This window comes from Lemur catta, chromosome 8, assembly GCF_020740605.2.
Source record: "Lemur catta isolate mLemCat1 chromosome 8, mLemCat1.pri, whole genome shotgun sequence".
Lineage (NCBI taxonomy): Eukaryota > Metazoa > Chordata > Mammalia > Primates > Lemuridae > Lemur > Lemur catta.
The window spans coordinates 48,831,675-48,857,356 of NC_059135.1; the positions used below are offsets into that span (position 1 = coordinate 48,831,675).

The 25,682-nt window shown below is 37.1% G+C and overlaps 1 protein-coding gene across 1 annotated transcript; it reads right to left on the reverse strand.

Moving 5' to 3' along the window:
* Positions 1-892: 892 nt before the first annotated feature.
* Positions 893-25,345, reverse strand: PLEKHA3 (pleckstrin homology domain containing A3). The gene is made up of 8 exons (XM_045559048.1): positions 24,732-25,345; positions 20,757-20,873; positions 15,185-15,340; positions 11,756-11,892; positions 9,772-9,936; positions 6,808-6,851; positions 4,904-5,019; positions 893-2,201 (listed from the first exon to the last, which is right to left on the reverse strand). The coding sequence occupies exons 1-8, from the start codon at positions 24,769-24,771 to the stop codon at positions 2,074-2,076; spliced, it is 903 nt and encodes a 300-aa protein (XP_045415004.1). The 5' UTR covers positions 24,772-25,345; the 3' UTR covers positions 893-2,073.
* Between the last annotated feature and the right edge of the window lie 337 nt (positions 25,346-25,682).

The window sequence follows — 25,682 nt, forward strand, 5'->3', positions numbered from 1 at the left end:
AAAATCTAGATATAATTCAAGATATATTTATACTTCCTCAAAAAAAAAAAAAATTTCACAAATGTGTTGAGTACCTAAGGGGAAAAAAAGTGGCTCCAAGTCACAGTAAAAGCCATACTTAGGAATACAGCAAACCTGTTCAAGCACCTGTTTCAAGGGAGACAAAAATGATACAAATCAGAAATAACTGCATTTTATTGAAAAAGTATTTACAGAAAACTGTGCAGGAACTCATCTATTTGAGTGAAGCACTAGAAAACGGATTTGATTATTTTCCGTAAGTTCAAATGTTTGTTGCAGTATTTTCATTATAATCCTATTACTTCATAAAAAACCTAACTACCAGAAAAACCCCCTATCAGTAGCACCTTGACCCTCATGGTCTTATCACTCGGCAAGTTCTTACTACAAAAAAATCCAAAACAAACCCACTCAACATCAAAACTTACTACATTATCAAACTTTTTTCTGAAATCAGACAACTTATGAGTAGGAAAAGATTTCACCGAATATAGAGTAGTCTAATGATCTGTGTGCTACTTAAAATCACAAATACTTTAAGTAGCATACAGTTTATCTAAATACATACTACTGTATATAGATTATATCCATTTTAAACTTAAGATAGAAAGCCTATAATTACAGATTTATTTTAGTAAATACCAAATATTAATTTTAAAAAATTCCCACATAAACTTATAAGAGAAATTTAAAATAAAATAGGCCACATCATTCTAAGCTCATAGGCAATGAAAATTAAAAGTATGCTTCATTTGTGTATTCACCAATAGACCTGAATATACAAACAAAATCAAATCAATAAAGAATACTATTAGCACTTTATGAAGACTAGACAGAATATCAATGAACGTAAAAAATACAATGCATTATATGATGAGTTTGAATGCAAAAACCACGTATTTATTAAACATATGATAACTTAAAAACACCAAACCAGTTTGTTTAAAGTGCTCCTCAACCAAAACCGTGGACAAAACCATTACCCCAAAGCAAATTCAAAAAAACAGATTACAAGGCAAACACTGACAATAGGTATGGACAGGTACTACCAAAAAATGCTATTTGTTCTTTAATTAAATAATGCCATTCTCAAGTGATGTAGAGCAGTTACCTTGACAGAATTCCTTCTTTTTTTGTATAAATATTCATAAATAAAAATGTCTCTAGATATTCTAAAGAGCTGCAAACAATACTTTACAACAGCAGCTTAATGTCTATTTTAGGACAAAAGCACTAAAATCTTCTTCCATGGAAAGTTGTTTATTTCTCTGATGTACGTGAGCAAAGTCACCACAACATCAACCTCTTTTCTAGAACAACATAAGTAACAATGTATACACGTCTTAAATTTGGTAAGTTAGGATGCAATCATCTTTTGATAAAAAAAGAAAATAAATAAATAAAAATTAAATACTTTAACCCAACATTTGGTATCGACAAATCAGTAGTGTCAACTTCACATATGAAGGACAGTACAGTATGGTTGTTTAAAAATGCTCAGTATGTCATGGTATCTGGGCTAAAGATATTTCGAATATTGGTTCCTTTGTGATTAAAGGAATGTAATACAATCACCATCAAGCTGCTATCGTAACTCATTTTTAGCTGGGGCAAAATGACCATTTGGTCCATGGCACAAGTTACATGTATCACACTTCTGTCAAACTGAAACCTTGTAAGATTTCATGTTTATAAGCTACAATACACACTGACTAAGCTGTCAGTCCCTCACAGTTTTTTAGAAAAATATCTACATTTTTCCTTATGGATGTCAAAATGTTACAGCATCATTTGTTTTAAAAAAAAAAAAAAAAGAGAGAGATGCACATTCATACTGTGAAGTTATTAGGAAAATACTTTTGCAAACAAACTATATAAAGATAAAATACACTTCAAAAGTATGTGGGTTGCTTTTTCATTTGTTTGTTTTACAATATTCTATAAAGTGCAGAGAAATCCTAAGTAAAGGGAAAAACTACTCCCTATAACAATAGTTTATTACAGCAGCTTTTGCATAGCAATACTTAGAGGAAGTTGGACACTTCAGTTTCTTCAGGAAGGGAAGGATGGAAGAGGATCTTCCGATTCAGATTTTTTTTTGGCCATAAGTCTGCTTTCTTCAGGAATGGTTGCTGATGCCAAATCTCCATTAAGTGTATTTCTGGAACAGTGAACAGGTCCTATGAAGTAATTGATTAAAAAGTTAAACATCCTATCAATATTAACTCTAGTCCCCTATGAAAGAACATTTACAACAATTTTCTATTCAGGGACATGAAATTCCTTTAGCTTCCTGCTAATTTTTTGTTTGTTTAGTATCAAAGAAAAACCTAACTTTTCTACTATAGTATTGACAGTCACAAGGAAAAACTTCAGAGTTCATGAGATAAATTATGAAACTATCTGAAGTAGAGATTTTTGTTTTGTTCATTGCTAAAACCACAAATATTTGCTGAATTGAATTTAATCTTTCTTAATTAACTATTGCTTTTTCAGTATTATTGTTTGAATGCTGTTAGTGTCCTCCTTGTTTCTAGGCAAAGAAACCAAGACCCAAAACAGGTTGCATCCCTTACCCAGGATTACACAATTGGTAACAGAACTAAGACTAAATTCAGGTCTTCCTCTTTTCAATATAAGACTTTCTGAGGTACCTCATACTAAAAGATCCTATTTTTCCATTTGGAATGCAACTTACAGAAATATCACTACAACTCCGAGTGAAAATAGCCAAACATATCTGCACAGTCCTGTTGTAAAGCAGTTGTACTTTTATACATACTGTTTGAGGTCACCATGATCATTTATTACTTTCATGATTTTGTTAAATCTTATTAATAAAAAACAGAAGCAGCTGCATCTCACAAGGATAAGAATATTTCCAGATACAGACTTTCAACTAAGACTGCCACTTTCAAAGGAAGAACACTAATTCAGTCTCTGCTTTGTCAACTAACTGAAACACTAAACTTTAGCAAAAAAACCAAAAGAAATTACCTAAGAGTAAAACTTTGGACCTAGCCTACATTTGCCAATTTAAAGATGTTCTAGAGAACTGAGATATATGTATGTGTGTACAGACATATATACATATGTATGTATGTGTGTATGTGCATGACTAGTTTTGTTACAGTTCATAACAGCTAAATTGGGGAATGCTAAATATAATAAGGCACATACACCTAGATCTTATAAAAATTGTTTTCAAAAATTCAGGACCAGCATACCTTAAAAGAAAAGAGAGCTAAAGAAAAATGGCTGGCTTTAAAAAAAATAATTGGGCTATCACAAATGATCCCCTTAAAAAAAAAAAAAAAGTGGCCTCTAAGGAAAGTACAAGGCAGCATATAGAATTCACAAGCTCTGGATTAAAACAGTCATGTGAAAAAGGCATAAAGAACAAGGAGAATCAGAATCTATATTACCTCCCTCAGAAAACATTTTTTTCACATACCCAGCCTTTTTACCCAACCTCTTCTTCTCCTTTTCTCTTCTAGGTCTTGTTCAATTGGTCCAGGAAAGTTTCTTTCTTGCTCTTCCTACTCTTACTCTTTTTTTTCACCCTTTTCCTTTCCTTCATTTCTCTACTCACTATCACAACTTAAACTCAAAGATGGTAATGAGCATAGAGTACTATTCTATATCAACAGATTATTTGTTAGGTTAAAAAAAAAAAAAAAAGGCAGGGGGAAGGCATTAAAAAAAACTTCCATCAACTTCTAAAAATGGCCAGAAGACCCTTTTACAATAGTCATCTGCATGAACTCTATACCCTCCTCTAACTAAACATGTTTTAACTTTCTCGTTAAGTACAACCACTCTATCTTAATCAGTGTTTTCAATATACTCAAACACCAGAAATGCAACACCATTGTTTTGTTACATTTCAGCTATATTATGAATTAGCTGAGGTCTCCTAGGCTAGCTGAAGAATCTAACCACCATTTATTGTGTCATTTCCATAACAGAAATAAAATCTGTGTTCCAAACAAATGGTTTACAAATGAGCTCTTAGAACAAAATCTGTTCCTTATTTGGGAACTGTTCTATCCCACATGCTTCATGGGAAATAGTATAGACTCTGAGGGCCAGATGTGGTGGCTCACACCTCTAATCCCAGCACTCTGGGAGGCTGAGGCAGGAGGATCCTTGAGCTCAGGAGTTCAAGACCAGCCTGAGCAAAAGTGAGACCCCGTCTCTATATTAAAAAAAAAAAAGTAAAAGTCTATGAGTGGAGATAAAATAATAAAAATATAGTTATGTTCACTGGAAATCATAGTCACTCCTGGCTAACTAGATATTCTAACATGCTGTCAAAGCTTTTTCTCTGGAGAAAAAAAATAAAAATTTGAACATAAATCACAAAACCTTTCCTAAAATATTCGATCATAGCATGCTGCCTTTTTAATAAGGGAGAAAAAGATACAGGAATGAATGTTACTATAATTTACCACTACTACCAGACAAAATTATTTTCCTTAACCATTTCAAGGTATTTAAGTAAAGCAACAAAATGCTGATTTTCACTTTGAACTTAGAACTTGCCTTTATTTTCCCCTAGAATCCCACTTACAATTCATGCTTTCTTCTAAAATGTTTTTAAATGTAAAAGTAGTAGGAATAAAAGATTATGATATATATCTCTCTAAGACATGCTATTTACAAAGCAATTCTCAGTATGTCTTAGTTAATAATAAAGCCGTTTGTAAGTAGATATATGAGCTTCTGTTGATTGTGTGCTCTTTGCTTAGCTCTGAATTAAGGAATAAATCCAAGAGCAAAGTACAGTATTCAATGTCAGTATACTTCATTTCCAGAAATTACAGAGCCTCACGATTTTGCTCAATAGGCCAAAGAAAGAGACAGAACCCATCTAACTTACTATCTGGGTCTTCAAGGAGAATATCATTACAAGAGTCTGTATCTGAGTAGGTTCTTCGGCGTCGCTGGGAGAGTCGGTGAAGTGTAGACACTGGTTCTTTTACAGAGTGGCTACTCCTGCAAATTAAGTAAAAAGCATTAAGTTGTAAGGCCTTAAACAAATGAAAACATCCTGAACTCAAATGGAATTTTAAATGACTTCTCCTTAAGTGAAAAAAAAAAAAACTATTCTTATACCCAATGTCCTATGTTAGCAACGTTCTACTCACAAAGCAAGTCAGCCCATTTAGAATCCAGCTGGTAACCTGGAGAACATGGCCTCTGAGCTGAACTAAATGGAAAAAGGGTACAATGCAGAAGTAGTGACTTCTGCAGGGGAGGGTCCAGGGAAACCGTAGGCAAATCAGACGGTTTACAAATATATGAAAACTAAAAGTTAAAGATTTCACAAGTACATGTATGTAAAGTCAATCTATATCTGATCAAAACCAACAGACTGAAGGGGATGGGCAAGAAGTTTAGGGAGCATGCTAGAAAAACTATTTTTAAATATCAGTCTAAAAAATTAAACATAGAAGCAAATTACCACCACCTAACAGCACCACACCTACTATTTTATGACAGCCCAATGTTACAGTACTTAATGACAACCTTAATTCATCAGGAAAAAATTTTTTAATTCTTATTATATCTTCCTTCGTAAGGTAGAAAGGATAGAAAAATTTCCATCATAAAAATAAAAGTTTGCCAAAGGTTGATTAAGCTTCCATTTTTCTGGAAAATTTGGTTGATAGAACTCTTCATTCTTTGACAGGGTTAGATATATACACCCTGAACTCCTCTGAGCACATGATGGTTCCATCAAAGATTACATAATCATCAGGGAAAAGAAAAACATGACAAAACAATAAGGGCCCAGCACTTAACAGTCGTAATGTACACAAATAAACGCTAATGTCACTACAATTAAATCACTTTCGAAAGAACCAAATAATACAACCATACAACTTAAAAGAATATTACTTAACAAAATAAAAAATGGTTTAACAACCTGCGATATTGGAAAGATCTATCTAGAAGGTAAATTTCTTAAATGTGTTGATATTTAAAATATCAAGTGGTTTTCTCTCTTTTCAGCAGGATCTTTCTCTCTTAATAAAACAACAGCTCAGCATGAATATATATGATGCTATAAAAAGCTGAGATAAAATGAGCCTCAGCTGTGGAGACTTGATATATTAAAAATGAATTTCTATTCATCATGCATCTCTTAACAACAGAAATACATTCTGAGAAATGCATCCTTAGGTGATTTTGTCATTGTGCAAACATCATATGGCAGACTTACACAAACCTAGATGGTATAGTCTACTACACACCCAGGCTATATGGAATAGCCCATTGCTCCTAGTCTACAAACCTGTACAGCAGGTTACTCTATTGAATACTCTGGGCAACTGTAAAATAATGTTAAGTATTTGTATATCTAAACATATCTAAACATAGAAACAGTATAGTAAAAATACAGCATTATAATCTTAGGGCCTGTAGAGCCACCATTATGGGGCTGCCATATATGAGGTCTGCCATTTACTGAAAGGTCATTACGCGGCATATAATTGTATTTCAAACATCTAAAAAAGGTACAGTATCTGGCAAGGTGCCTTCTTGCTAGTCAATTCATATTCATTAATTTTTTCTTTACTGACTACCTACTTGGGCCAAGCCCTTATACTAAACACCAAGAGATACGTATATACACTGAGAGATATAAGGCTGAGGAAATCAGAACCAGACCTTACCCATACAGAGTTTACATTCCATAACTCTTGTTAAAGGCCCAAAGAATTTCCCTACGTAGGCATAATTTTGAGAGAACTTGGTCAAAAGAAAAGGTTATTTTACCTCTCTGAAGTGCAAGAACCAGGGTGGCTGACAGAACGTTTCATCTAGAATTAAAAAAAAAAAATGGCATAAACCATATATCAAGTACAATCATGCAGTGCTAGTTTATTATTATCATAATAAACATAAATTTACTCAGAGAAAAAGGTGCCTGGCCAAAAAGTTTATCTTTTACAGACTCAAGTAACATAATTAGAACAATGTCAAGCTTCCTCTCCAATAACCATTAATTAGAATCTTTCTTAGCACCTACCAAAAATATGGTGGATTCTTTACTCAATAGTAAAAACCAAATTTTATACATATATAATATACATATGTGTATAAAAATATAAAAAACAGTGTATACATATATATAATTCAAAAGTCACATTTTTGTGATAAAAAGGAGTATCTAGCAAGCCAGAAAATATTCTAATAAATGTCTCTCTTTTAAAGGGCAGCAATAGAGTATGGTAGCAAAGCTTCTCTTTACCATTCATTATTCAGGTAGCTGACAGGATGTTCTAAAGTATGGTTTTCATGGAAGACATTATTAATAATTCCAGTATTTAAAGAACTCAGAAGAACCTTAAGTCTCAAATAGGTTTCTAAAACATATATTTAAAAAAAAAAGAAATATCTAATTAAGCAGGGCATTTAATAAATACGACAAATGCTAAACATAATTTAGAAGATCCAACTACTCCATCAAAAAATAGAGAGGCAGTCATGTAAAACAGATTATCTCAAAGTTTAACAAGGTAGCAGAAAAGCAAAGTTTATACTAAAGGTTTGGGATAGTTGCCTTTATAGACATGAGCCCAAGAGTCTTACAAGCCCAGGTCTAATATTTATGTTATGTAAGTGCCTTCTATATTTGGAACATGAGCCACTAGTTAATCTGAGAAATCCCAGTTGAAATAACAGATATAACCTACCCAATTTATAGTCCAGAAACATCTAATATAATTGACATTAAGATGCAAGTGGACATTAATGTCTGGTTTAAAAGAAATTATTTCCTCTGGGAACACTCACCCAACAACATTCCCACTACAATAATCACTCAATCTGTGGGTCAAAATGATAATTGTCTGAACTTTCAGATGATTTGAAATAAAATGCAAGTTTATTCTAATATGAATTCAATGAGATTAAGTACATAAAATGGTCATACAGATCAGATTAAACAGTTATGGAATACTCAAGTATTTTAGCTTTATCTTCATATAAATAAATGTTTTTCATATAAATAAGTAACTCATTTTACTCTAAAAAAAGATTAACCCATGAAGACTGTCTGACCTTACTTTTCACGCTGTTTGTCTCCAGAACTAATTACCATAAACCACAATTCTTGCTCTTTGTTTCAAGTAAAATGGCATAGCTAGGAAAAATAAGCAGCCTTACCCTAGTATCTCCTAGATTATTAGATTTCCTGTGATTTTGGTTTTGGGTTTTGGTTTTAAAAAAACAATTATTATAGTTTCTTGTGTATAAAATACACATATGACGTCTCTAAACAACAGAGCATTTGTTACACAAAGTGTCCCCTGAGACATTCATTACAATAACAGGGCAGTTCTAAGGTGCTTTTATGTGCATTTGACTCTAAAAAGTTCATTTAAAAAAAAAAGTGTACCCCTTATATATCAGTCTCAGGAATATAGCGCTATACATCCATCTCAAATACTACTTTTTCTATTCAACTATACATATTGTTTAACAGTTTATAGTGTATCTACAATTGTTCTAAAAAGCAACATCATCAAACTGAGCTCCAATCAACACTACAGTCCTGTGAGTTGGTACTAAAACTAAAAATGATTCAACTGTCAAACAAATTTCAGAAACACTGTACACTACCTCTCCCTCTCAGAGATTCACAGTACACTTCAGCATAAAAGAGGCTCTGACAAGTCCTAGCAAACTGTCTCCATCAGATCAGAATAGAGAAACTCTACTCATTTAAAATAACCTAAAGCTTCCAAACTAATCTGACCATAAAATTCATTTTCATGGTACACCTGGCTCAGAGGACACTATTAGTCCATCATACACTGATTAGAAAATAATGCTCTAAATAGACTTAGGCAATAATCTTTACTCTCACATAACTAAATTTGCTGGAAGGTTAAGAAAACCTAGGAATAAGTCAGACCCTAATCCTTCAAACAAGTAAGTCTTCAGGCCTCAAGCAATACTACCACCTCGGCTAAACCAATAGCCACGCAGCATACTTCCTCCTATAAACAGGCTCCTAATAACACTTAGATTAAAAACATTTAAAGCCTCATTAAACCTTATCAGAACTACAAGTATCCCACAGCATGCTAGAGCAAGTTTACTAGCTTAGAAAGAGCAATGAATCTACCATCGCCATCAAAAAGAGTACTTGTTCAGAGTAATCCAGAGGTGAGAAACTAACATTAAGCACCTGACATTAAGCAGATCAGATTCTTTGCAATGACCCTCTGATGTAGAAGACACTTTATTTTACAGACAAGGAAACTAAGGATCAGAGATTAAGTAACTTGCCTACTTAGAAGGTTCAAATCCAAATGCTGACTACAAAATACTGTTCCCACTGGAACATGTTTCAAATTCCTTATAACTTCTTTCATAATTTGCTTAACTGTACCCCACTGTGGGTAAAACATCACCCCATTGTGAAGTTTTCACCGAGTAGAGTAGTACTCCCCAACCTTTTCTGTGTCCCAGCGCATGTAATACATGATAATTTCCTGGACTCTGGGGTAAAAGGATGAAGCAGCTCAAGGGCAGCCTGTGCACAGCCCCCCCAAAGTGGGGGATCAGGACACTGGCACATGTGCTGAGGTCAGCTGAGAAGCTCCAATACAGAACAGTACAAACAAAAAAATTCAACCTGTTTACTGTTTCCCATCCACTGCTCGTTTTCATTCTTAAAAATAAAAACAAAACAAACAAACAAAAAAAAATCAAAAAAAAAAAAGAACCAACCATTTGAACAGGAGAAGGTGACACAGGAGAAACTAAGGGATCCGGATGGGGCAGTTGAAACATCTCAGGTTTAAACTTGGCATTCGCTATCTTCACACATTCCTCAAGTGTTGTGATGAATGTATTACATGTGGCACTAAGCAGAGAAGAGGCTTCATTCATGTTCTGAAAAATCACACAAAGACTTAAACAGACTCACATACAACTACATGGAACCATATACATTATAATGAAGTAATAAAAACATTATCTCCAATGGATACATTACTAGGTCATACACAATTTATTTAAAATACACTACCTTAGAAAATTAAATAAATGCAAGAATAAGAAATGTCTGTCTCTTAGGTAAATGTTATGAAACTAGATTCCAAGAAAAATAAGTTTTGCATTTAAAGCAACTATATTGAATAGTCATGTACAAAAATTTATCTTAGAGAAACCTAACCTAAATGGTTAATTTTCTAACTGTCTATAAGATTCCAAAGGTGGGCTGGGTGTCCCAGCTCATGCCTGTAATCCCACACTTTGGGATGCCAAAGCAAGAGGGTCACTTGAGCCCAGGAATTCGAGACAAGCCTTGGCAATGTAGCAAGATCCTATTTCTATAAAAAATTTAAAAATCAGCCAGGTGCTGTGGAGGCTAAGGTGGAAGGATTGCCTGAGCCCCGGCTTCCAAGACACCTGAGCCCAGGCTTCCAAGATGCAATGAGCTATGATTGCACCACTGCAGTCTAGTCCAGACAACAGAGTGAAACTTTATCTCTAAAAAAAAAATCATAAATAAAATAAAATAAGAATTCTGAAGGTGATCACAGCAGTGGAATATCCTGAGTTATTTGATGGCAGTACAATTCATGTCTACCCTACACTCATCCTTCCTCTTCTTTCCTGGTAGAATCAAAACCTCAATTTTGTTTAGGACAGCAAAGTGCCCTAACCCTGGGGGATGAATACAGACTGATCTAAGCCAGTCATGGCTATCCCGCGAACCTTTGTCAAATACTCATTTCTCCTAGTTTCCTTTGAGCCAGACAAAAAGATGATGAGAAGTCTGTTGGAGAGTTTCTGGGATTTTTGTTCCCTAATTTAAAACCAAGGACAAGTTGAAAAGGTCTCCCTCCACCCTGGACACCCCGCTGCCTCCTGCCTCTTTGTGACCTTGGCACTGTGAAGTCTGGAGCATTAAGAGAAAAACCCAACACCAAGACTGGCAGAGTAGAAGGATGGAACAAGCCTAGGTGCCTGACACTGTCACCGACTATTGTGGCAAATGTGAGAGCACCTACCTTCAAAGGGCTTGTGGTGAAACAGTTAAATGCCCTTAGGGTTCAACATACCTGAAACCCAAACCAAACTCCAGCCTGCCTCACACAAGATTTCTCCCCAACAGAAGGCCACCGGAGAGGCAGGAAGATTTCTTTTCTCACTTCTACAAAGTCAGGCCAAATGGGACAGGGAACCATGCTGGTCTTTCACCCAGAGAGCAGTAGGGCTCACTGGTGCTACTTTACCAGAAAGAGTAAGCCTATTTCACAGCCTGATCCTACTAATCTGACTTTTGATTCCTACATCACTATTCTTCAGTGATGAATTTTTTTTTAAGTTACTTCGTAAAGATAAGTTATCAACTCTTAATAGTTGAAGCTGGGACCTTACTACCAAAAGAAAGAGAACAGCAGTTGTCCAGTGAATTCATGAAGTCAGCCTAGAGAACAAAGCCTGGAATGCTTCTTCTCTACTCCAACCTCCAAATTATCAGAGTGGCTGCAAAGACAGGACCTGATCCCTGGAGAAATCTGCTGCTTCATGCTTTACTCTGGCTACAGGTTAAAGTAGGCAGAACTACAGTAGGCAGAACCCAGAATAGCTGAAAATAAGGTGAAAATGCTTCTCCACCATCTTATGGGATGACTGAGGACCGCCTGCCCCTGGCCCGTGCACTACAAAGCATAACCAGATGTGAAGAGATCCTCTTCTATACCTCTACGCTGGGAGATGAATGATTTTCATCATGGTGAACAAATTCCTGGATCGTGTGAACTTGCTGCATTAAGAGGTCACAGTAAAGGCGAAGTTCAGACATTTTGGTTTTCAGAGATTCACTGGTTTCACTTATTTCTGAAAGGAACATATATAAACATCCAATTAGATCATTTTCATATTCTTTGTGTACTATAATGAAATGTAATCATTCAAAAAGTAAGGCAATAAATATAAATACCTATAGCTTAAAGAGACCTCGAAAATAGGATGACAAGGGCCCTAAGGAAACACTTCTCTTTAGATAGATGAAAAAAATTAACAGTCATATGTCTGTCATGAAGTTCAGGTAATTTCCCGAGACAAAGTGATGAGTGTTGGATGTTTTATACAGGATATTTCCATTCCACTACTCACCTTCCATTTGAAAAGTGCCTGTATTTCTTTTGTAAATTGGCTTTTTTTGTCCTTCATACATTTTTTTCCATTTCCCAAAATTTTTCATTGATTATGTATTACTTTTATAATTAAAAAACAGGCTGGGCGCGGAGGCTCATGCCTATAATCCTAGCACTCTGGAAGACTGAGGTGGGTGGATTGCCTGAGCTCAGGAGTTAGGAGACCAGCCTGGGCAAGAGCGAGACCCTGTCTCTACTAAAAATAGAAAAAAAATTAGCCGGGCAACTAAAAATAGAAACAAAAAATTAGCCGGGCATGGTGGCTCACAGCTGTAGTCCCAGCTACTCGGGAGACTGAGACAGGAGAATTGCCTCTGATGCCACAGCACTCTAGCCCAGGCAACACAGTGAGACTCTGTCTCAAAAAAACAAAGTAAAAAATAAAAAACGGGCCAGGTGTGGTGGCTCACACCTGTAATCCTAGCACTTTGTTTTTCCTCTTAACAATATATAAATTGAAAATTTGTAAAAGTTCTTAAACATTAAAGACAGTAATCTTTCCTCTATCCTATATACTGCAAATACTTTTCCAGATCTGTTAGCTCCCTGTCAGTTTTCTTTATTGTACATTTTGGCATACAGAAGTTTTTAATTTGTATGTAATTGAAAATATTGTGTATAAACATTCACTTTTCTTCTGTTCCTTTTACAGCTTCATTTTCACATTACGCTGTTTTCAGAATTTTTTTAAGAGCACACTTTCTTCTCTTTAATATCTCCAGACAAACTAAACATCCAGTCATAATATAAGCCACTCATAGACCAATACCTTTTAAACTAGAAATATTAGCTATGGAAAAATTTAAAAAATGTAACAGATTCCTGGTGCTTCTCCATACTCCTTGGGCCAGGCCATTGGTGATGCTCTCTGGTTTTAGCCACAAAGGCACATTCACCAGAGTTGACAAAAAGCAGCTCTATCTGCCCATTTGATCTAACCTAAATTGATTCCTGCCCAAATTTAAGCCCATTCCTTCTTTTTTTTCTTAAACTATGGTAAAATTTACATAACATAAAATTTGCCATTTTAAACACTTTCAAATATACACTTTAAAAGGTGGCATTAAGTACATTCCCATTGTTGTACAATCATCACCACTATCCATCTCCAGCACTTTTTCACCTTCCCCAACTGAAACTCTATACCTGCTAAACACTAACCCTGTTCCCTCCTCTCCCTAGGTCCTGGCAACCACCATTCTATTTTCTATCTGTATAAATTTGATTATTTTGGGTATTTCATAAAAGTAGAATCTTAGAATATTTGTCCTTTTGTGACTGGCTTATTTCACTTAGCATAATGGCTATGAGGCTCATCCACTTTATAATGTGTCAGAATTTCTTTCCTTTTTAAGGCTGAATAATTCCATTTTATGTATATACCACATTTTGTTTATATGGACATTTGGGTTGTTTCCACCTTTTAGCTATCATAAATATTATTAATATCCATTCCTTCTCATCCTAACCTTGGCCATATTCTAGCTATGAACACCATAGCTTTCATATACTCAAAAATTGTTATAAACTCAATCCTTAGTCTCCATTTCTCACTACCCACAATTTAGTTGCTTCCACTAATTAAAAAAAAAAAAAAAATATATATATATATATATAATTATTCCCCCCCCCTCGAGACAGGGTCTCACTCAGTCACTCCAGCTAGACTGCAGTGGCATCATCATAGCTCAGTGCAACCTCAAACTCCTGGGCTCAAGCAATCCTCCTGCCTCAGCCTCCTGAGTAGCTGGGACCACAGGTACACACTACCACACACAGCTAATTTCATTTATTTTTTGTAGTGACGGGGTCTCCCTACGTTGCCCAGTTTGTTGTCAAACTCCTGGCCTCAAGTGATCCTCCTACCTCGGCCTTCCAAAAGTGCTGGGATTACAGGTGTGACCCACCACACCTGGCCTGTTTTTTAATTATACAAGTAATACATACTCAATGAAAAATTTGGGAAAATGAAAAAAAATATAGGAAAAAAAATCAAACAACTGTGCTAAGGTTTGAATAAGTTTATCCAAACTCACGTTGAGGCTTGGTCCCCAATGTGGCGGTGTTGGAAGGTGATACTTTTAAGGGGTGATTGGTCATTAAGAAGGATTAATGCTTTTTTCAAAGGAGTGAGTGAGTGAGTGAGTTCTCTCTTGGTACAGATTAGTTACCTTGAGGGTGGGCTCTTGTAAATTGAGGCTGCCTCACGTGTTTGGTCTCTTTTTGCACACACTCATTTCCCCTTCCAATTCTCTGCCACATTATGATGCAGCTTAGGGGCCTCAACAGAAGCTGATTAGGTGCAGCCTTCTGATCTTGAACTTCCATCCTCCAGAACCATGAGGCAAACATGGTTACGGTCTCAGGTACTTTGTTATAGCAACAGAAAACGAACTAAGACAAACTGCAATCTCACTATCATGATATAAATATGTCATTATTTTCACATTATATCTTCATAGAGTTGAACTAATATCATAAATCATTTGCTTTGCTTTTAATTTTTTTAAAAAAATCCTTTTGAATTGGCAATATATGTACATGGTAAAGTCACAAGGTTTCAAAGAATATTCAGTGAAAAGTGAGTCTCTGTCCCACAAATTCCACTTCCAAAGGTAACAACTTAACCAACTCTTACATATCTTTCCTAAGCCAGCCAATGAATACTAATACTATATGTAATTTTGATTCTAGCTTTTTTCAATGATCATTTAACCTTGGGCATTTGCTCACATTAAAATTCCTTGTAAACATTTTACTGGCTACATAATATATCAGCCAGTGAAAGCATGGGTTTGTTGAACCAGTCCCCTAAACTATATCTTTTATAAATTTTTTATGATGAAGACCTATACATGTAAATCTTCTTCTATTTTGAATTATTTCCTTGGGATAGATTACTAAAAGTAGACAGGACAATTTCTATTTATGTTTAGGAAAGCTCATATCACAAGGGAAAAATTTATAGTTACCTTTTTCTTTTTTAGTCCTAGTATCAGTCAAACATGCTTTGGAGCTTCCTAGAGCAACCAGCCACCTCTGTCTTTCAGCTGCATTCACTGCCTTCATGTAGAAATGCTGCTCTCCTGGAATGATTAATTCCATTCTTGTGTTGTCTGCTGAATGGACTATGATGATAAGCAAAGGAGCAATGTTATAGACTTAAGTAATTCAGGAGAATCACATCACTCTTACACAGTATTAGATGCTTTGCACACCTAAAACAACACACTATGATACATGACACAGGCAGTGCCACTCCCTAAGGGGCCACCCAGCAGCTCCCTCCAAACCACCATTCTCACATAGATCCAGGGAGACAACGGTGCCAAAGCAATGGTGACATATGAAAGAGAAAACAGGGAGGAATTAACTACTGAGAAGTGAGACCTTCCCTTGGGGTCACCTAACCTACCTTAAATACAAGTGCAATGAATATCACACTATCACACATTTTTTACTAATTTTCTTGAAAGCAGTCTATGTTTTCATATCCCCTAAGCCTACAATAGTGTCTGCATATAGAAGAAGTACAATAAATGGTAACTATCGTCATTTTCCATTAGAACAGTAACTCTATGATATGCCCATAATTATGAAGTAAAGCATTATCACTTGGAAGGCATTTGTAGTTTGAAGACCTTCACCTCTTCCACCCACATACTCCTTGATACTGACAAAAAAGAACTAATTAAGAATTATGGTAAGCCAATCCCAAATCTTTGTTGTAAAACAAAATTTGTATTAAGCTGTCATTAATCAAAAAGTATTTACTCAGCTCAAAGCAGTGCTGGTAGAGAGGAAGATAGAGGGGAAGAAATACAATGTCGTTGCTTTTATAGAGCTAACAATTTAACCAAGGAAACAAACTGACACATCAAAAACAATCAGAACACAAATTGTTGAACTCTTTGGTGCACAGATTTCATGCGTTATTATGAGAGAAAGTAAGAAAAGGCAGGAAATTAAAAGGCTTCAAGAAGAAGGATTTGATGACAATGGGATTTGGGTAAGAAAAAAATCCGTGAGAAAATGCCTAGATGAGGAAATAAACACAGAATGTACTAAGGATATCAGGAAACAAGCCTAAATGGAACATGGTGTTGTACAGCAAAGTAATTTATATTCATTAATGGATAAGCTGGGTGGAGCCTAATTAAGAGGGACCCAAAAAGTCTGGCAGAAACCCTAACTTGGACAATTGATAACTGAAAATACTGAGCAGAAGCTCAGTGTGTGGTGGAAATAAGTACCACAGAAGCTTGGCTATCTTATTATTCTACTTACATGGGCCATTCTTGGGTGTAGATACTGAAAGATATAACCATGCAATAATGAATAATGGTTGAAAAGGACTTCTAGGCTAGGATAAAACTACTGAAATCCCGAAGCTATAAGAGTAACTCTTTTTTCCTAATTGCTAATACTAGTGAAATCACCAATACCCACTTTAAAATAAAACAATCTTTGCTTTCCAATGATGTTGCTATAAGATGAAACTAAAATAAGATGACTCATTTTTAAACATAGCAGAATTTATGTGTCCACTCAAGGGTGATCCCTTCCAAACTTTCACCTGAAATGGCAACAAACTTAAAAATGATGCTTCCAAAACATCAAGTCCCTAAGGAAAAAATGATGAACAAGACCTCTAAACACAAAACTAAAAAACACTACTGAGAGAAATTAAATACCTAATTAAACATAGGAATATAACAAGTTAATGAATCAGAAGACTCAATATTGTCAAGAATACAATTCTCCTCAAATTGATCTATAGAGTCAATGCATTTCCAATCAAAATTCCAGCAGATATTTGTGGAAATTTACAAGCAGATTCTAAAATGTATAAAGAAATTTTAAAAAGAACCAATGATAACCAAGACAATACTGAAAAAGAATAAAGTTACAAGACTTGGACTATCAGATAAAAAGAGTATAAAGCTAAAGAAATGGGATGGGTGTATGCCTATATGATGAGTGCATTGCGCACCTCTGGGGAATGGTCATGCTTGAAGGTGCTGACTCGGGGAGGTGGGGGGAGGGGATGGAGGTATGACTACATGGTGAGTGCCAGGCGCACTGTCTGGAGAATGGACATGCTTGAGGCTCTGACTCAGGGGGATGGGTGGGACACGGACAATGTATATAACCTGAGCCTTTGTACCCTCATGAAGAGCTGAAAAAAAAAAAAAAGACAATGTCATATTTACACAAGGGTATAAAAGCAAGGCCAGGGAACAGAAGAGACGGTCCAGAAAAAGAGCCACACATGCCTGGTCACTTGCTATGTGACAAAAGATATCCCTATACTACAGTAGGGGAAAGGTTGCTATTAAGTCAACTGCAGAACTAATATAGATCTAAATATAAAAGGTAAAACAATAAACCTTCAAGTAGGTAACATAGATGTCTTAAGTGGGACATTAAAAGTTCTAATAAAAAAATTAACAAATTGGACTTCATGAAATCAAGAACTTCTGTTCATCAAAAGATACCCTAACAGGAAGAAAACATAAACTACAGAGTGGAAGAAGATATATGCAATACAAAGACTCATCCAGACTATATAAAGATCTCCTACAAATCAACATGAAAAATAGCTAAATTTAGAAAATGGGCCAGAGACTTGAAAAGGGACTTCAAAGGGCTCATTAATACCTGAAAAAGATTCAACATCATTAGTTATTGAAGAAAAGCAGTTAAAACCACCATGAGATACCACTACACACACCAGAAATATTCAAAATTTTAAAAATTAATAATGTCAAGTTTTGGCAAACATATAGAGCAATTGAAACTCTCATACTCTATTAGTTGAGGAATAAAGTGATATAATCACTTTGGAGAACAGTTTGGCATTAACTGTGAAAAAGATTCTCTCCTTGACCAAATTTTAGTCAAGTTTCGAGCCCTCTGCTCAGCTAGGCTTCCATCTCCATCCTTGCAGAGTCCAGTTTTAGCAAGAATCCTGCTAAATGAGTTTAGCCAGAATCCCCCACCCTTGATATCTTATCACCCTCAATATCTGACCAAATTCTTCACTCCCTATCATCCCTCAGGTGATGTCTGATCACCCTGGCCTTTGCCTGCCTTCTGTAAGAATCCTGTTAGGTTGGTTTAGCCAGAATCTTCATCTACCCCTGATGTTTGCTCTTAGCAACTTTCCATCCACTGACAGCCCCCCACACACCCTGTTTCTTGGCTATAAATTCTGACTTTTCCTTGTTCTATTCAGAAATTGAGCCCAATCTCTCTCCTCTACTATAAAGCCCCACTGTAGCACTCCCTATATCTATCCCAACAGTCCTAAAGAAAATCTGCCACATTGTTTTAAAAAGTGTCAAGAATAATTTTTTCTTTAATATCTGTTAAAGATGAATGTATGAATATTCAATGCCTCAGCAATTCCACACCACTTCTAGATGTATATACTAAACAGAAATGCATACATATATTCGATAAAATAAATGTATAAGAATGCTCATGGTGGTCTTACTCATTATAGTCCCAAAATGGAAATAACCAAAAAAATCCATCAGCACTAGAATGGATACCCAAATTATGGGATATTCACACAACAGAACACTATACAACAATGAGAATCACTGAACTGTTGTCTGTTACACAGAACAACATAGATAAATTTTGCGAACATGATGTTGAGTAAAAGAAGCCAGACACAAAAGAAAATACTAAATAATTCCATTTATAAAATGTTCAAAAGCAGACAACACTCATCTATGGTGATAAAAGTCAGATTAATGGTGACCTTCTGGGGAATTAGTGGCTGAGGGGATTTGAGGGAGAGGCTTCTGAGATGCTGATAATATTCTAATTCTTGAGCTGGGTGGTAATTACACAATGTTTTCACTTTGTAAACATCCTTCAAGCTGACCGTTATTTAAAATGTATGCCCTTTTCTGTATGTTTTTCTTTGATAAAACAATTAAACAAACAACAAAGAAAAATGCTGCCATGCCTTGAAACCATTTTGGAACTGCCTTAGAATTCTGCAGCTGTCTTTTAAATAGCCTCAAGGTTGGCGAATCTTTAAACTTTGAACGTAGCTTTGATTCCTGACCAAATTTCATTTAGAATCAAATTTGAGAATAAGATGAGATAAAACTACCACTTTTTAAAAAAAAAATAAAAAACTAACGTCTAAAATGCGCTTTTCTTGTGTGATTTATAAACCGGTTTGTAAGGCAATTCCAAAAAGAGTTCTGAAACATTTTGGGTGATGACAGTGTAGTTAAAAATGAGCATACTGAAAGACAACAGTTATTGGTACATGTTTCAGTATGCTTATTAAAAATAAAAAACAATTACATTCCATATATTTTAGGGAACATGCAAGTAAGAATATACCAGGCTAAAGTGTTTCTATGTCTTATATAGCCATGACTCCCTTCCATTACAACAGCAGTAATTCACAACTAAAGGGGACATGACACAATCACCTGGCAGGCAGGTGTAGTGTTGAGAAAGCTCCCTGGAGGACACTGATCTACCCTAAGTGGAGAATCACTGCTACAGATAGAGCCTTAGTGATGGCAAATCTGTGATGAAGGTGAAGAACCAGACATGTAACTAAAGAATATGCACCCAAAGCAGAAATTCTCTTTTGTCTACATGGCTAAATCTTACTAAGAACTACCACAAAATCACACAAAAGGAGCAATCTAGCCCTGGAAAATGTAGCACAACACATTAGCTGCTGCTTTGTTTTAATTTAAATAACAAAATGCATACAGCAGTAAGATTACTCTAAAGTATTTGATAGCTATGACCAAGAGCTCACCATGTCAAAGAAATTACCCTTCACAAATACTCAAGCTACAGGGGAGAAATGAGAAAGGCCTAAAGAGAGATTAACATTCATTCTTCTGGTGCTCTAGTTTTTCTTTAAATTCTCTTTGAAGAAGAATTCAAAACAGCTCATTATCATTTTTATCTGATTTCACTCTACCTACCTCTACCCCACCCATCCCATACACACATACAAATGAATCAATGGTCCATGAAATCTTCTTTCACGAATATTACAGCATAACCTATTATTTCATTTCTCCCCTTTTGGAAGAAAAGGAAGCCATCTCTATCACCTAGAAGAGCTTATCTTCAAATTCAGCAAAGAACCAGAGTTTATGACTCTGACTTCATACTTTATCAAAACTCTACAGAATTGGCCCCATCATCTTTAGATCTTGGGTTCCAGTGGTTACAATAACTTTCTACAATGAGAACAAAATATTAACAGAATGCTTGTAGACTCAACATGGATACTAAAGCGGTATCCACAAGAAATTTTTGTCAAGTCCAAATTAGAAGACTACCACAAGTATTTTGGATTTCAATTCAAAGTATATTTATAGAGCCACAATTACCAAAAACAATGTTTAACAATGCTAAATGCCACTCTAATAAATGGTACTAGAAGATCCCTATGTGGTTAGAAATGCTGTTTTTCTCATTTGGAGTACACTGAAGAATCTTTACTATCATAACCTCAAATTCCTACACTTCCATATATCCACTTACCTTTAATTTCACAAACTGCCATCTTTATACTTCCTTTGCTCCCTTTGCAAACATCATCCTGTGAATCATAGTAGGATAGGATTCCATTATCTAAAACAAACCAACGAGGCTGCCAACCTGCAAAGATCATAAACAAAAGGTTAATATGGAAAGAAATTATTTTTATCACATAGAAAACTGTGATTTCAAAACCTGCCATCACATTATTTCTTGGCTCTCAAATAACATTCTGACAATGAAATTTTTAATGGCCAAGTCTTACACAAAATGTTCTTACATTAATCTCTACTTTGTTGGGAAAGATTTCTGGAGAAACCTTTAGATCAGCATAAATATGGACAGTAATACTTTTCTTCTGGCTCACAACCTTCTCATTAACTATCCTTTAAGCCCCATCCTCAGTAATAGTCCTACACAGCGTACAACATAACTGTCCTCTTTTCCTAAAAATGAACATGGGGTTATGTTGTAATGTAAAAAGCAACAGAAAACAGGGATTCTGGCCCCAACTCTATTATCATTCTTTAATTGGATAACCATAACCTGGGGAAAATCTTTTCCGTTCAGTGAATCTCTAAAATTCCCTGTCTCCAAAATGAGAGAACAAGATGACCTCTCGGGTGTCACCTGATCCTCTAAATTCTGCAATGTGACCTTCCTCCTCCTATAAAATACATGTTGTCTAAGCCAAACTCCCTTGAATACAGTAAGTGCTAAATGAATTTATCTTACCCATAGAAGCTTCATACCTGGTAGTGAGAGCATAGATTCCCCAAGCCACCCCACCCTTCCCTTCTCTTCTCTGCAGCTGCACCACTAGGGCAGAAAAGCTAGAAACTGCCATCATTCCATTTAATTGATATTTATTCAGTGACTATCTACCACAGATTTGGCTCCAAGGCAAAGCTGGTGACCAGGATAATGGCTTTCCTTGGTGTCCAACTCCCACTCATCGTGCAAGCCAAATTTGGTGTTCCCTGAAACAAGCGTGCTACTAATTTACAACAGTTCACTGACTAGTAACACGGTGACCATGCTGGAGGCAGGGTGACTATCCTTAACAATTCCATGACTATTAAATCACAATTCAGCACAAGTGTTCCAGGCTAAAATGTACCACCTTTTAAACTGTGGGTGTTCAAATCCTGGTCACTTTAGCCATAGCCTGCTATATGAGTAATTAATTTGGTTTTTCCAGGGCCAGATAGTACCAAGACAGGGTAAATGGGTGAATCAACCATTCTTATACCTTGATACAGACCCAGGACTTACCTCCCCAAAAGGCTTTACTTGTAACACTTTTGAAATGACAACACTGAGTCATCATAAAAAGGTTAAATTTTACTTTGCACACTTTAAGAACACAGAGAACTCCATAATACAGTTCAGAAAGATACATGTCCAAAATAATCTAAATAAAAACAAGCAAGTCTCATACTCCTGGAAAATTCATTTTTAAGAAACACTATAATATTCCCTAATGAGACCTAGCAAAAAAACCAAAAAATAACAACAAAAAACCTTAGAAGTTCTTTTGGTACCTGGACTTTATCTTGTTCATCGCTGCATTCCCGGTAACTAGAATGGTGCCTGGCACATAACAAGTGCCAAAAAAATCTATTTCTCAAGTGACAATAAATAAAATGAATTTATTTATTGTATAAAGTGAGACATTGTATGTTATCCATGACAGTATAAACATGCAGTACATCTGTGAGAGTATACTGTATTGAGCATGCATAGAAATGATAAAAACATCATCTTTTCAAACACTAATTTACCTTGGCAAACAAATTATAAGCAGGGTGTGGTGAAAATATACTCCTCCACCCCAGGTCCAGTGTGCCTATGGGGCAAATTATGATTTTGCAAGCCTGTATTATTGCAATTCAGTATCTCTTTAAAACAAATATTGGGCAAAATGATTCATTTGGGATTTGTAGCAACGTGAAAGGTGAGTGTGGTTGAATGTATTAATCTAATCAAGCCTGTTAATTATCTCTACACACCTTTTTGAAGCAATATTTAATGAAACAATCTCTAATTGATTCACACATTTATATAACAGAGGGCTATACCTGTGAAAGATTCACAGGTATTCCCTTTATAAAATTCTTTTTTTAAAAAACACATTCTTTTTATCTCAAACTACAAAATGTTACTGAAATCCTTATTCTCTACCAAGGATTCTCAAATAACAGTAAAATTACACTGAAAGGTTCCTTAAAGATCACTTAGTAAGAATATCTGCTCATCCTTATGACCTAAGATGAACTAAAATTAATAATCAGCATGCTCCCAAGCCTAATTTAAATTTTAAAAATAGAATTCTTCCAAACAAAAGATTTCATTTCAGCAGGCTTCTACACTGTATACTAGAAGTTAACTAAATACACTGCGACAACTAAAATCTAAAGCACATGTGGTCAAAAGCTTACCCGATGGTACTCAGTACCTTAGGAGATAAGAAAATCTTGCCACCAAGTTTCACCACAAGTCTTAAATTATGACTCATTTCAGTAATCACCCATTGCCAAGGGGTATGTATGCATAAATGGTTCCTCAGGCATGACCTCCCAGAACTCTGCGTTTAAGAACTTTGCAGAGAGGTGATTATTTGCATCTCAAAGCACAGAAGCCACTGTCTTACCTTTAACACTTTCCCTCAACCAAACAGTAAAACTGAGCTCTCACAACCACCCATATGAAAATGCTTAATAAGAAACATTTGTCTTACTTTTTAAATGGTTCCTGTTAAAACATGTCATTTATAGAAATAAACTGTTTTGACTTTTTAGTTGGAATAAAACATCAACATATCATAAATGTTAAAGCATTTGCGGCTATAAATCTGGCTTTCACAATCTAATCAAAAACCAGGGGCAACTGTAGCTCAGAGCTTATGCCTTAAGGCGTTTATGTGCAGATTTTGCACAAGGTCAGGTGGACACAAGTTGAGTGTACCATACAATTACTAAGGGGCTCAATACTTTTGGCAGAGTGAGTAAGTGCTCAGCAAGGCAAGATTTGCCTATTACACTGGAACAAAAAAATCTGTTTACTATTCAAATTTATTTTAAACCCATTCTTCTTCCTCTAATCTGGTGAGATCCTAGAATTCTGGAGTTGGAAGGCACCTGAGATCTTGAAAGAATTACTTTGTCTTTACTGTTGGTTGATGGCAGAGATTCGACTACAACTCAGATTTCAAGAGCTTTTAATAAGGCTGTCAATGTCATGGAAAGGGGCCCTTCCCTGCTGGTCTCTCATTTCTACAGAAACACCTAACTTCTTGGAGTTCTTTCCAACTCACGTCATGCGTGAAACTGACTTGTCTGCTCCCCTTCTGTGTATTGCATTTCTTCCACTATTTCTTACACACTTAGCTGAATTCTCAATCGTAAAGATACCTCATTGATAATCGCTAAGAGAACACTATCTGGAGATAGCTTCCAAAATTATGCTTGCCAAGATAGAACAACTTTAGCAAGATAACTTTTTAAAATAAACAGTGTTGTTAAAGAAATTAAAAGATTTCTGAAAACCAAATCTCGATCTTAAAGGGTCTATTCCAGGCCGATACTCTAACAACTCAATTATTAACCAAATGCTGAATATTAAGTGTGAATAAAGATGGAGAGTGCAACAAACACAGGCAGGGTCACTGGGAATTGTTCCGGAGGCTACAGGAGGGAAACACAAATATTATTACACGAGCAAAGAAGTAGTCAGGTGCACTTCCCACCCTCAGTAGGGTGCGCAGTCTCGAACCCTCCCCTGCAGAGGCCAGACAAGCTCTCTGCAAGGGACCGGGAGAGGGATTAAACCCTGGAACCCGGTAGAGCGGATTCGCTATGAGGGTCACCGCGGGCCAGGCGGAGGGAGCCGGAGCCTGACCCGCCTTCTCTGCAGCCTCCCTGCCGAATCCCGCCCAAGCCCTCCGCCTCTGCCCCGGGAGCACCCGAGCCCCCATACCTGTGAGATAGTTGGTCCACTTGTACAGAACCCCCTCCATGCTTCAGAGCCACGCACCGCGCATCCTCCTGGCCCGGCGCCGGCCGCGGTGCTGGGGTAGGCACGGAGCCCGAGGCAGCCCCTCCCGGCCCGCCCGCGCCCCTTCCCCGGGCGCCCCCCGCCGGCTCTGAGCCGCCCTCAGCCCGCGCGCGCCGCCGCCACACGGCGGCCCTTAGAGGCTGGGACGGCGGGCGCCGCCTGGAGCTCGGGGGCCGCGAGGCGCGGGCTCAGACATCCCGGGGAGAGCCTCGGCGGCCGCGACCACCACAGCGACACAAACGCGACCGCTGCCGGCCTCCCGCTCGCGCTTCCGCGGCCCGGCTGCTCCCTCCCACACGCCGGCGTTCCCTCCTCCTCGCCTGCCTTCCTTCCCCCCGGGCTCCCCGTTTGTTTTCATTGACCCCGACGTCGCTTTCACTTCCTGGATGAAAGGGGCCGGATCGTCCCGGGAAACCCCTCCCCGGCGGCGGGGCTGGAGGAGCAGGCGCGGCCTGCGGCCTCGCCGCGGAGCCCGAGGCTGCGCGAGGAGGGCGGGCCGGCGGGCACACCCTCGGCCTCCCCTGGGGCCGCCTTACTCCTCCTGCTCCTCCTCCTCCTCCTCCTCCTCGGGCCGGTGGCTGCGAGGCCCGGGCCGACCAACCCCTCGCGTGGAGGCCTCCAAGCCTCGGCGCGCGCGGACCCCAGGTCCACCCGAGGACGAGCTCGCCGCACACTCACCCTGCGGGCTGGGCGTCTCAGGTTTTCCTGTAACTACGTCTCAAGTCCTATTATTCAAAATAATAATAATAAATCCTTCCTATTTCTGTTTGCTTCCTATTCTTCTCCTATTCAGGGGATCTGAGAAATTATCTCCTAGGAAGACAGTGTGCAGCTGAGGGGGTCCTCGGACAAGAAGCAGCGAGGAGCCCCTAG